We start from the raw sequence: 14152 nt of genomic DNA, 5'->3' as shown, positions 1-14152 counted from the left end.
AACATTACTCAGGTGAGTTTATTCAAATGTAACAACAGAAAGATAACAGAATTCCTGGACAGAAATGACCTCCTTTTGGCAATACAGAAACATAAACATTTGTAACATTATTTACATATTTGGGCCAAAAATTTTTGAATTTCCTCACTCTGAGTTCAGCACAGACACCCCCTCTATTAAAAGTCTTTGATATTCCTCAGGGAATTTGGAATTCTCTGGAGAATTCTTTAGAGTAATAACTACACTCAGATGAAATCACAGTCCACTAATGTAAGACACAGGACTAGATCCCATCCATTTTCCTCTCTCTAGGTTCTACCACACATCCACCTGCCTTCTTGGCAATCCTTTTTCATTAATGGAACTGGTTACAGACTAAGATATTACTCAAACTGATCTATATTATCAGTGCATTATATAACATTTGTACTACAAACGCAGAGTAGAGTAAAAATTAACCAAATTAAACTTAAAACTGTCTCATGAAAGTAACAATAAAAAGCACTGCAGAATCATTCTTGGCATCACTTTCTGGGCTTCAGAGTATTTTACTGCAGCCAGAATTATTGCTAAAATTCCTAAAGTAACACCTAAAAATATGGAAAATACCATTAGAACATCTGTAAACAATAAAAAGCAGTATTCTAATTCAGAGGAGCAATAAAAGGATGTGCTTAAATATATCTCTCCTCAGGAAAATACATTGTCAAATGTTTTGAGTTGAGTGTATGTGCTTTCCTAAGCCAGAGTCCAAGCAATGCCCTGATGAACCAGGTGAAACTTCAGAAAGCTTTTAGACATTCCCAAACCTGTATGTGACCTCTCAAAATATAAACAGTTCATTAGAGTCCTCAAAATGACATGCACAGGTTGCTCAGGCTACATGGGTTTCCCATTGAACACATTCTCTGAAGACGGTGGTGATGAAAATGTTTATTTCCTCTTCTACAACAATTTCTTGGATTATCAATTGGTTTAAAAATTACAGCTCTTGCAACACCTTTTTTTCTTCTTCGTCCTCACTGTCAGTCACATTGACTAGCTGGATGCTGGAAGGAGAAGGTGGGGTGGATGGCAAATCATTCTCAAGTGCTCCAGTGTCTAGCTGTGATATGGGGCTTATACAGCCCTCTTCACTGTGGCTGCTGTGAGAGGTCACTTCTTCGAGGTGTGTGCAGACACGTGAATCTTCACGTATGCTTCCCCCTGGGTGTCCCCTGAAAGAGTAATCTCTATCCAGAGGTGAAAACTTCATCTCCTGCTTTTGGTAGCCGTCTCCATAGAAGCCGAGGCATTCAGGCACTGAGCTGGAGAAATTCCCACAGCCAAAAGGGGGACGGCTGAATGGGCACGTGCTGCAATGAAAGAGATTGAAAGTAGTCCTTCAGATAGCCTGGACTTTCATCCAACTAAGAGAATCAGAATGTTAGTCTAAGTTAGTTTACATGAAACCATCAAAGTACATACTTTAGAGCCATTTAAACTAATTTAAATTTAATTTAAACACTGGTTTCGTAAGAAGAGTCATACACAGACTCTGTATTAGCAAGGATTGCATATGCATCCTTTCATAGTAAACACAGACATGACATTACTTTACAAACAATCAAAACCCCATTGTTTTAAAGAATTAATGTCATGGATAAAACAGAATCAAGTAAGCCTGCAGTACATTAATGTACATACTGAGAACGATATAAAAAAGTATAAGAAATACTAACAGGGTATTATTACATGTGTTAGTTTGTAAATACTTTGATTAGGTCATCTTCTCTGATTTACTACCCAGAGGCTGCAAAGGATAAATTAGTAATTATTAATGATGTAATAATTCTGAAGACATTTCCCACAGGACCAGATTTCAGAAATATTGGTAGTTATGACAACTACAATCATATAAGTAGCTGGGAGACATCTCACACACCTACTTAATTCCATCTGATTATTTTGAAAGTATATTTACCTAATACTTTTCTGTAGAGATCATATGTAGTGCATCTAACTGCACTTAGGAGCACAAAGTAGAGAGAAGATACTTCTATTTACTGTGGGCTTGGGAGTGCCAATTACTAAAATCATACCACAGAGCCTTCAATAACTATGCATATATTACAAGCAGCCTCAGGAAAGCAGGTCCCAGCACACAGAAGTCATGGGAAGAGAAGAGCACCCTTCCTTTCTGGCACTGTGTTCTTGTCTCAAGAACGCTCCATCTGCTTTCTGAAAGTTAAAGCCTTTTAACACTTAATCTAAATGGTATTGAAATGAAGGGTTGCATTACCTTGAGGGGAAATAGTGAGGTCCAGGAACGAAGTAGGGGTGATAAAATGAAAACTGAGGAGGTACTCCATACAGACTGGCTGCCTGGCCAATGGGAGGACTCTCACAGAGATGCGAATGAGGAAGAGGTGTAACTTGGGGAAGAAGTACACCTCTGGGATAAGCAGAAATCCCTGAGTACTCCTTTGGGAACTCGCTATTAGGGACAGAAAATCTGTCATTAGTGTTTGTTGTGGTACTTGAACTTCTACTGGAGAGATCAACAACGATTGGTGTTGATCTCTTCAGAAAGCAATAGGATCCAGATGATACATCACGAGCTTCTCTCTGAGTAGGCTCAGCAAAGTGCTGTGATGCAATTATAGGGCGCAGAGGCAGGGTTGGAGCTGGAACTGCTACTGGAGTGGTGCTTGCAATAGCAGGTCGGAAAAGATTAATTGGACTTGGACGTTGAATAGAAGAAGCTGGCAGCCGGGTGGCAGAAGGAGCTTCACCTTTAGGAAAGAGAGGAATTATTTATCAGACGCAAGTAAAGGAAGAGATTTCATAAATAGTGACATAACAAACCACATCTGGAGCCAGAACCATTTCCTCCAAAACATTTTATAGCATCGCTTCCCTGCAACTCACAGTCACATGCCAATTGGTCTATGTGTGTCTGGCATGGTTTTGGAGTCCATATGCTTAATCTTCCTTCAACAAAACAAAACAAAAACAATGGTGAATGAAAAATGAACTACCATTTAGTGCCTGAAGATCAGAAGAAATCCCAGGTCTACTAGCTGAGGTGGCAGGAGCCAAATTCTTAATAAATCTGCATGGTGCCAAAGCAGAAGTGAAGAGCAGAAGTAATAGTTACAGAACAGTTCTCTGATATGTTTTCTTATTTGTTTCACCTACAAACATTTCCACTGGCCAGTTTCACTTTAAAACATTTTGCAGATGTACACTTTCAAATTATATTTCATGTTAAAGACTGCCTTTACACAATAAGATTTCAAAACACACTACATTAGTGTTCCCAAAAACCACTAGGTAGTCTAAGCATCTAAATGCTGCGTCAATGAGACTTAAATGCCTCTAGATTTTACCATTTGTGTTTGAGAGTGATTTCAAGCTCAATAGGATAGTAAACACAGTAGTAGGAATGAAACATAGTAGCATCTGAGGACACTATAACATTGTAAGATGCACTAGGGTAAGAAATAAAACACTTAATTCTGACAAATTTATGGAACAATTTGAGAAATGATCACATCTCTACTTCAGAAACTTCACCAGAACAAAGTACAGTGCTCTCTTTTATGTCTCCAAATATTACCATACAGCATTAACAGGCATTTCCTTTTCTTGTCTCACTAAAGTCCAGTGCCTGAATCTAAGCTGTGTCGTGATCCACTGTCCGTGCACTTATGGAGCCAGAACTCTTTCACCACAAAACACGAGAAACTGCAGGTTAGATATTTATGTTTGCACGTGGGCTCTCATAATAAACTCCATTTCACTGTTGAAATATCTAATAAAAAAGGAAGATCTTTCCAGGTTAGGTGCAACATTTAATGCATTTCTTCAGACTATGCGTGTGTGTAAGTTGGTAACAGCTACGCATAGAACTATTCCAGAGGTGCACAAAACACCCAAGTAACTGATGGAAAACATGCAAGAGAAAAATTCCTTTTCCAGGTTTAGTGACTTCTAATATCACACCTTACCAACACTCTTCTAACTTCATTTCTAATCACGTTGCAGACAATTCTGCCTCCTTGTGTGGAGCATAAGTTGCTGAGCCCTAGAATAGTGGTGCTTTGCTAGCAAAGAACACTAACATTGGAGTGGAGGGTAATAAGCTAATAAAACTTTCTAGGCTTAATAGAGCAGGTTTGAATGCTAGTGCAATTAGATCTGGTGTGGAAAGATATGGGTGAGGGAGACAGAACAGGGAAGTGAAATGATTATAGCTCTTCAGGAGGCAAGTGTTAAATAACAGACAGCCAGAGAGATCCAGGAGGCACTAGGAACTACAAAGACAATAGCACCTGTGGAGGATGAAGAGGGGGACAGAATTAAAGAGCAGCTAAGTGTGAGGAAGCAGTAGGCAGAAACTAGGAGGCAGAGGTGCAGTACAGAGGAGAACTGAAAGAAATAGTAATGTCCATGCAGACTGAGAAATCATTTTTTAAATACATCTACATGACTAGATATATAACTTCTGCTATAACAGGTAAATTCCTGATTTTTAAAATCATTTACTATTGCAACTCACAGATTGGATGTCCAGTATTTTTCTGAATATTGTGCATGGCAGCAGGGAATGCAGGCGATGGAAAGGGATAAACAGCAACTGGATTTGTAGTGATGATATTCTGGGTAGTGCTGGAAAATACAGCAGAGACAGCCAGTGGATAACGCTTCCTCTTGCCTGGTCGTGGTTGATAAACCCAACCTGCCAGAGATGAAAAAATGCAGATATACCATTTATAAGATGGTCTGTTTCTTTTTCTTTTCTGTCCCTCTCTCTCTCTCTCTCTCTTTTAACCTTATACTCAAGAAAAAAAATAAGAAAAAAAGTCAAAGAGTTCTCAAAATGCTCTCAAAATTCAATAGCAAAACTGCCTTTCTGTCAGTGAGCGAGTAAATGGGGTGCTTTATCAGAGGTGGAAAGGAAATGGATACATTTGGGCAGTGTTTGTGTTTCTGAACTGTAACTGTTAGTGAGACAAAGAAATACAGGAGGGTAGGGAGTGACAGGGCACAGCTACGGAAAGCATGGTAAGGAGAACACAACACTGTTGGCTTTCCAGTCCTGAAGGAAATCATGACTGTATTCAAAATGTGGGTCTTTTCTGATTTTTTCTTTAACCCCACAAATTTTACATAATACAAGAGACAATGGAAAATATGATTCAATAGGAATCCCATATAGATTTTAGCAATAAAAAATATGTTTGCCTCTGACATATAACATTAACTAAACACTAGCAGACTTTAAATAAACTGTGAATTTACACTGAGCAGCCCAGGGGAGAGAGAGAGAGAGCACTGCACTTCATCTTTTGCTTATTTATGACATATTAATCAGGTCTCGTCTAGCCATAATTGTGAGTTAGCAGCATTATGGCACCAAAAAGGATTGTAACACCTGATATCTTAACAGCTTTCAAAAAGAGTGTTGCAAATTCTTATGTTTTGTTACTATCCTATTAACTAAACTGCAGTGTTGTGGATAAACAAATTTGTTAAGAGTTTTGGAGCAATGCTCACAATAACCTCTGCATGTGGCCAGAAGAGCTGTGGTGGTCTGAGAATGTAGGAATCATTAGAGGCTCTAAAAGATGCACATAATTTTTGAATGCTACAAGATGAATACGTTTTCACAAGCACTAGAAAGCTGATAGAAGGACTGAGTGCTTGAAATTTGTGTCATGTTTTCTAATTCTTCTCTTTGCTCTAATGAAAGAAATCCTTTTTGTGTTTTTATATTTTTTTCTCCTGTGAATCCTGCACTACTAAAACATTGAGGTAAATCAATACATGTTTACCAGGAAATTCCTCTCTGTGCCTTTGTTTTATTTTCCGAGCTTCATCATAATAGGGCTGTTTCTGCTCTTCAGTCAGTTTGCTCCACTCCAAACCCAGCTGAACACTGATTTCAGCATTATTGGCATTGGGGTTGGCTTTAGCTAGGGCAGGTCGGTGAATCCTAGCCCACACCATAAATGCATTCATTGGACGCTTTACGTGGCCAGTTTTGTCCTTGCTGAATGGAGTATCTGGCATACCTATGCAACAAAATGAGGAAAGATCATCTTCCAGGCAATACACGCAGTACAGATCAAATCAAAAGGCTTTTCAGTGACTGTCAAAAGAATCTCTAGAGCTTCAGAATACACAAAATTCATTGCACATGTGGAGAGCAATTCTTAGAAAAATAATTAAGACTCTACTAACCTCCACCGAACCACTGTATAAGGAATCATGTGCATGGCTTTTGTTGTTTATTCTCTTTTTAAAAATATGTAACACACGTGACTGCTAAGACAGTTTGGATTTCACTTGGCTAGACCGCTTCCTGTAACTTGTTTATGAATTGAACTCAGTATGGCATAGACCATATCACTGCAAATTTGTCATCTCCCCCAGAACTGTGTATCCAAAAGCCCTAACGATGCACAGGCAAGACCTAGCACTGGTATGGCACTTCAGTCCCACTACTGTGCAGTCTCTGGCTTCTCTGCTGAGACTGTTGCTGTGCTGGGTTTCTAGATGGGTTTTTTCCCCTCAGATATGGACAGTCATTTGCTGGAGGAATCTGTTTTACCAACTGACTGTTACATGACACCTAGCTTTACATCTTTGTAAACACAGACTGTGTTTGGATTGAACTGGTGATATAATGAACAGCCAGAACCCTCACAGCTGATCCTTCAGCAAAAGGCTTAGAAATGAACTGTTCCATACTATCAATAAAGGGAGAAGGTCTTCTTATCTTTAGAACTTTGCTGAAGTCATGAATTTTAAAAGCCTAAAAAAACATAAATTTTAAAAGCCTTTTTCTTTCCAGAACAATTAAGCATCTAACCCAGATACTACAAAATGTTCACCACTTAACATGCCCAAATTGTCCTAGAGAGGTGTATGAACTCTCCATTTTAAAAATCAAGCAGAAACCTAACTGCAACTTGCAATCAGAATTCAGTGTGGTTCTAAACATTTATAAAGGGGTTCAGTAGAGGCAGGGAGCAAGCTCTATATTGATTCCAACAAACCAATAGAGAACTCAGTGCTCCTGTAGCTCACACATTACACTGAATTAGATGGTTTTACAAACTACAGTGTATCCAGAGGGATAGGTCTCTAGTGCTGTCTTTCCACTTCTCCTGATAACCTGTCAGCTGCATGTCCCTTACCAAAACCCTGCCGACTTGGCTTCTTAACATAATACCTGAATCGGAGGGCAGTACTGTGAGGGGAACGTTTTTAGTTTCAATTTTTACGGAAGGCTCCAGCAGGGTCTGCATTTTAAGAGGCACTTGGCTCACGGGCCCCTTTGACACCTGGATCAGCTTTGGCAGCAGGGGGCCTTGGACCTGTATACGGGCACCAGGCGGCAAAGGGCGAAGCACCAGGGGGATCTTCAGGTCTTCAGGGAGGACCCCCAGCCCCTCTCCGGGCTGTGCCACGCCGCCATCACCATTGACGTGTGCGGGCCCACGCGAGGCCCTGCCTGCAGCACCGTCCTCATCCCCATCTGCCCTCGCTCCTGGACGGGGCTCCTTCACGCCTCCTCTGATCTCCACCACCACCACGTCTTCCTGCTCTTCCTCGCCGCACTTTTCTCGATCCTCTTTTGCCTTCTCTTTTCCCCCCCATGGAGCTGGGGAGCACCTCAGCTCCCCTCCCGCTTCCTTGCTGCCCTCAGGACGGGCGGGGAAGCCTCCGTCCTGCTGCTGCAGCTCCTTGGCTTTAACGCGCGTCTCCTGGAGGGGCGCTTGGGCCTCCTCACCGCCTGAGGGACCCTGAGAGCAGAGATCGAGGTCAGAATCCGGGCCGTGGCCGCCGCCCCCGCCCCGCTCCATGACGCCGCTGCCGTTTGCCGCCTGCGGTTGGTCCCCAACGCTCGCAGCGCCCTCGCGCCGCCGTCACCAACGAGAGCGCAACGCTCCCTTCGGCCCCTCCCACCAACGCACAATGCGGTCGCCATGGAGACCCGCATCCGAGATCCATAGAGAAGTCCTCCCAGGCGCCTAGAAGGGCTCAATGCTGCGCCGTCTCTGGGGGGGGGGGGGGAGCGTAGCGCTGCACTTCCGCCTCCGCTCTGGCCATGCTGGGCTGCCTGCGGGCGGCAGTGGCGGCCATCTCGGCGGATCGCGGGGCGGGCTGTGTGCGCTGTCGCTTCTCCATGGCGAAGAGCAAGTTCGAGTACGTGCGGGACTTTGAGACGGACGACACCTGTCTGCCCAACTGCTGGATAGTGGTCCGGCTGGACGGCCGCAATTTCCACAGGTGAAGGCCGGGCGGGCAGCCAATGGGCGGGCCGCTTGTTGCGGGGTGGTTGCTATAGCAACGCGGCCATGGCCTGGACCTGGTATTGGGGGTATGTGTCTGGTTGTAAGAGCCACGTCCCGCTTAAAAAGTGTGGCTGTGACAGGGACACGGTGTACCTGTGGGGAGGGAGGGATTGCAGCTGGTGTGGAGGGGCCGTGTTTGTGCTTGGGGTCAGCATTCACCTTTCTTCAGGATAAGTCCTGTTGCTGGGGCTTTGATCTCTGGTTTGCTCGGGTCTGATTTCAGTAAAGCTGCCGAGTTTTGATGTGTTTGTTGGCAGTGTTGTCTCGGTAGGACTGAGGTGCCCTAAAGGAAATGGCATTACAGGAAATGGTATTTATCATCATCTGAATCCAGGTGAAATAAGAGTGATGGGTTAGGGTGAGAGCATGATGAGGAAGAGAAAAGGTTTTCTGTAATGTATGCAGGTTACTCTGAAAATAATGCTTCCGATTTATTTCTTTCAAAACTACAACAGCTACAAAGAGCACAATAGCACTGTTTGATATAGAAGATTTTCAGCTACAAAACACTATTTTTCAATGCAGTCACCACCATGAACTATGCATTTTGCCAGCAATGAATAAGAGCCTGTATGCCACACTTGCATGAATTGGCACCGGCAGAGCTGACCCACTGTCGCAGTGCTAAAACTCAGTAGTCACTGCCTAACAGTGCTGACATCTACTGTTTGGCCTCCATAAACATTCAGCAAGTGATGAATGTGAGTGGGTGCCTTTTTTTTCCACCCAGAGGAGTATTGTTCTATACCTTTGCTTCATGTCCTTTCCATGTCAGACTGCCCCTCTGCTGCCATCTGTCACATGGCAACAAAATGTAACAGAATATTGGTGGGATGGTTCAACCACTACTGCCATTCCACCAACATCTGCCTCTGATATCGTGGACCAGCATAGGAGGCATTACTTTTGGATCAGCTCTTATGTAAAACCAATTTTTTGTTATTCTCTAAAAAATAACAGGAATTCTCTGTTAGTATTGGCTGAATATTGTAAATCAGTATCAAAAACTAAATACGATGAAAATGAATCAGTTCACATTTCCGAGTGACCTTATAAAGGATTCTTATTCTACCATTTTTTCCTTGAAGGTTTGCTGAGCAACATGAGTTCAAAAAGCCAAATGATGACCGTGCTCTTCATCTGATGACCAAGTGTGCCCAGACAGTGATGCAGGAGTTGGAGGATATTGCTATTGCTTATGGACAGAGCGATGAATACAGTTTTGTTTTCAAAAGGAAGAGTAAATGGTTTAAAAGAAGAGCAAGGTAACACCTGCTTTGGTATGAAAGTGAGCTTGTCTCTAAGCCTTTGCCTTGGCCCTCATCTTTAGTCTTGCCTTTATCTGTACGCAGAGGCTACAGGCTGGGCTGTATTTGGAAATGCACACTACAACTAGTTCTGGTTCTTAATGTGAATTCTGCAAGCGGTGTTTCTGTAGCGTTTAGTGATGTGGGGCTTTAGGTAGTTTTGGTAAAACAGGGCTTCCTTTAACAAAGTGTTTTGTTTTCCAAACTCATGTACTTGATTTATAAAAGATTATGCCATTGAGCTGTTGGACCACTATATAAGAAATATTGTCATAATGTCCACCAGGATTACTGCTATTGATACATCGTGGTTATAGGTGCATATTGTCATACTGATGAATGCCTTTCTTTTCCCTTTGTTTTGTGTTTACAAGTAAGTTCATGACTCATGTGGTCTCCCAGTTTGCCTCAAGTTACGTTTTCTATTGGAAGGATTACTTTAAGGACCAGCAACTTCTGTACCCACCAGGATTTGATGGACGAATTGTGCTGTATCCCAGCAACCAAAACTTAAAGGACTACCTCAGCTGGAGACAGGCTGATTGTAAGCATTTCTAGAAAACGGAACGGTTGAGTTCTCATCCTCTCTGAATAGAAATGTCCTTATTGCCATTGTGTTTGTATATGGAACTTGTCAGTTAAAGAACAGCAGGGAGGGTGGTATTTTTTTAAATAGGAAGTGTTTGTATTGTAGTGGGATTTGTCTGGATGCAGAAGTGTTAGCTAGAATTCTGAATATTTAGATGATGACTGAATTTGCTGCATGTTGGGTGTGAATTCAGTACAGGAAATATTAATAGAATTTGGTTGTGACTGTTTGTTTCATATTCCTGGGTTTCTTTAACCAAAATAATCTTAAATGAAAATCTTCTAAAATGTAGGAAAGTGATAGAGGTTAAAAGGGCTGCATATACCATGCTGAAAGAGAGTGTTTGCTTTCGTTTCTAGGTCCATTAACATATAGCCCTTGTTCAAACTGAGATAACTAAGATCATACAAAAACTTCCTTCTCCCTCTGCTCTTCCATTAATCTGTCTTCTAGTTATTAACAATATGCAGTGCATTTAAAAATGCATCACAAAGACTGTATCTTTTCTACCAAATGATATTATTTATTCTCTGAAGTTTTTTGTTGTGACTCTGGGAATTAAATTGCTCTTTATTTTTTTGAGTATTCAGTCAGATTTGGTAAATACTCTTTTTTTTTTTTTTTTTTTTTTTTTTTTTTCTTCTGTAGGCCATATCAATAACCTGTATAACACAGTGTTTTGGATGCTTGTACAGCGGAGTGGTTTGACACCAGTGCAAGCACAGGATAGACTCCAGGTAAGAATCTCTCAAGACTATGTTCTAGGTACAAAGAAAATCATCTGGTCTGTCAAGTTGCTCCTTGCTTGCTCAGCAGCCCTGGCTGACTTTTCTGTTCCTGGTATAATAATTTTGTGAGTGCATATTCAACAACTTCTTGAATTGTAAAGATGATAATATGATAAGTAAATAACACATTTTAACTGGAATTTTACCAGTATTTTAATTTCTTATTTAGTGAGTTCAGAAATTTTGAAAACATCATGTAAACATTGGTGTCTGTAAGCAAGAAATAAAGAGAGGATTCAATTAGTATGGGTTCCCAATCCCTCTTGTATTATTGTCTCATTGTGCAGATTTCAGGAGATTATTTCTGTTTTTCTCTTGGTTTCTGTTGACATTCTGTTGATCTTGAAAATGTAAGACAGACTTGAAAAAACCCTCTGTTTTTAATATCCCTGTTTGGCAGTTGAAAATAACTCCTGTGCTGGGGAGGAGCAATTACACCTTGTAATTCAAAGATGAAAAACCTCTTTAAGTGCCATTACTACTTCCTGTATTTATCCATCTTCTGCTCTGCAGGTTCAGTTTGCTTGTAACCTTGTTGATTTGTTTCTGTCTTCTTCTATAAGAGTACTTGCTTTCATTTTCTTGCAGGGAACTTTGGCTGGAGATAAGAATGAAATTTTATTTTCTGAATTCAACATCAACTACAACAACGAACCTTTGATGTATAGAAAAGGAACTGTCTTAATATGGCAGAAGGTAAAAACTTTATTATCACTTGCTTCATGTTCTTGTTTTAAATAGCTACAATGTGGCCAGAAAGCTAGTCTGAGTGATCACCAAATGGGAATAATGCTCTGTGGATGTTTATTTTTAGAGATATTAAACTAACCAAACTTTCCATATGATGTAGTGAAAGGTGACTAAGTGTTTTGAAGATGTTTTTAAATAACCACGTCTATAAGCATAGCAGCTTTGAGAATTTAGGAATTTCTGCTTCTTGGAATAAAGTACATTTTAGTAACTGTTGTCAGTTTCACTGCAAAGGAGTCACAGTCATTCAATAACACGTTCAGTAACTCAGCTGGCAGTATGTTTAGTACCCTTTGCCTATGTTAAGGTACATACTACAGATTGCAGATCTTAATGGAGAATTCCTTTTAAGGATAACTCAGAAATTTTCATCATTCTGCGTAACGGCTGCAGAATTAGTGTAAGAAATACCAGTTCTGTATGAAGTCAGTCCCAGGAAACTGTAAATGTTCATGGCTTTCGATCTTTTTACCTCAGAAGGATGTATTTAATTAGTAATATGGGTGTTTCATGTGATCAGAACCCAATCAGTCCATGCTAAGAGTTCTCTTTAATTTGTTTTATCTTTTGACTCCTACATATGTGTGTGTCTGTATAAATTTAAAGTATTAATCTGCTTGTTTGTTGGTTGTTTTTTTGTGTTTTGTTGTTGTTTGTTCCATTTTAGCCAGTGATTTCTATTAGTTCATTTGAAATAATTAGAACAAGTAGAGGCTCTCACCTGGGAATATATTTCACTTGATCCTTATACGTTATTTTTTCTTACTGATTTTGGACATTTTTGAGGTTTCCCATTTACTTTAAGTGGTTCTGAGTTAAATACTGTGCTTTATTCAAGGATACTTGCAGTCAGTTGTGTGGAGTTTGAGGTAACTTCCTCAAGCTACATGGTGATGATGTGCAGTTTCAACTATTGATGTATCAGTTGTCAAACAAAATAGACTCTAAGTTTCTGTGTTCAAATTCTATAGTATGCTATAGGGTTGATAGTTACTTTTACTATAACTCTTATTCTTGTCCATTTGTGAATCCCTTCTTATATGTCTTATATGTCTGCTAATGTGTCAACTGTTTTCAGGTGAACGAGGTAATGACTAAGAAAATTAAACTGCCAAAGGAATCAGAGGAAAAGGAAGTTGAAGTGACCCGGACTCGGACTAAAGTTGTTCCCCTGCACTGTGACATTATTGGAGAACAGTTCTGGGAGGAATATCCTGAGATTCTGGCTGAGGATAGCTGATACCTCTGAGTGTAACTGGTAGTTCATTTTGCTCTGCTTGAGTTGTTGGCAACTGGGAAAGTATGGATTGTCATTGACAGATTTTAACCTGTGAATTGTCTCCAACATTTACATTGCTTTTAGCACTGTAAAGTTGCCTGGAAATGAGATGCTGCTATGTCGTCTGATATAAAGATAGATCCATGTGGAAAGCCTTAAGTCATACTATATTTAAAATGTTAAGAACTCATCTTGACTGACTGATGCTTGTATATACATGCAGAAAAAGTGTATAGAAATGTTATGTATTTGTATAGCATGTAAATCATGGGATGTTTTACTGAACTGACAGCTTACAAAAAAACTTGCATATTGAATAGTTAAGGGCAGAGGAAAAAGTCATTATTTTTTTACTTTCAGTTCAGAGACAGAGACTTGTCAGTTCAAGTGACATTTAGTATTAAATTTCAAGGCTTCTGTGGCATTAGTGAAAAAACTCTTCAACTTCCTAATGACTGATCCGTACAGAGTAGAAATGAATTACCCCAGCAGTTTCCTATGACTGATTTTAAATGCTTTTGTCAAACGTACAGGGTTTTTATACTTTTTAAACTATTAAAAAACAGTTATTTCTTCCTTCTGTATTTATTATTTGGACTTTCTCATTGCTGGGACTTTTAGTAATAATTAGTGAAGGTTTCAAATAGTCTGAGAGTAATGAAACTGTACAGACTTTAATTCTGTTAGGGCATAAATAGACATCGTGCTCTTATCTTCTGTAGCCTGGGAAGTCATCTATCCACTACTTAAAATGGAGGGGCAAATGCAGCAAATTGAGAATTTTCTTGTAAGGATTATGCTAACAAGAACTTTTCTTGCTGTTCTCTGGTTTTCCTGGGGTAGATACAGATGTAGCAGTCATGACTGTATACTCTGGGGATGGGGGAGTGAGTTGTTGCTGAAGTTCATCACTGTTTAACTATTAGTTAATCTATTGAAACAAATCACGCAGCGTCTCAGAGCAGAAACATTTCTGCTAACGTAAAGGGACTTGCCCCAGGAGAAAGGGAGTTCGAGGAAAATAACCTATTTCAGTACAAATGCTTGTTACATCATTATAATTGTATTTCTATAAGAATGATATTACTGCT

The 14152-nt window shown here is 40.3% G+C and overlaps 2 protein-coding genes across 2 annotated transcripts; one reads left to right on the top strand and one right to left on the bottom strand.

The window, feature by feature from the left end:
* SOX30 (SRY-box transcription factor 30) lies at nt 1-7976 on the bottom strand. Its single transcript, XM_003210378.4, has 5 exons — nt 7223-7976; nt 5820-6059; nt 4544-4723; nt 2282-2774; nt 1-1355 (listed from the first exon to the last, which is right to left on the bottom strand). Exons 1-5 carry the CDS (start codon nt 7854-7856, stop codon nt 983-985), a joined length of 1920 nt encoding a protein of 639 aa, XP_003210426.2. The 5' UTR covers nt 7857-7976; the 3' UTR covers nt 1-982.
* A 79-nt stretch (nt 7977-8055) lies between these two features.
* THG1L (tRNA-histidine guanylyltransferase 1 like) lies at nt 8056-13637 on the top strand. The gene is made up of 6 exons (XM_003210361.5): nt 8056-8283; nt 9437-9613; nt 10030-10199; nt 10893-10981; nt 11621-11728; nt 12861-13637. Exons 1-6 carry the CDS (start codon nt 8102-8104, stop codon nt 13020-13022), a joined length of 888 nt encoding a protein of 295 aa, XP_003210409.2. The 5' UTR covers nt 8056-8101; the 3' UTR covers nt 13023-13637.
* Nucleotides 13638-14152: the final 515 nt, after the last annotated feature.

The sequence above is a fragment of the Meleagris gallopavo genome, chromosome 15, assembly GCF_905368555.1.
Source record: "Meleagris gallopavo chromosome 15, MGAL_WU_HG_1.1, whole genome shotgun sequence".
Lineage (NCBI taxonomy): Eukaryota > Metazoa > Chordata > Aves > Galliformes > Phasianidae > Meleagris > Meleagris gallopavo.
This window is presented reverse-complemented; position numbering and strand designations above follow the sequence as displayed.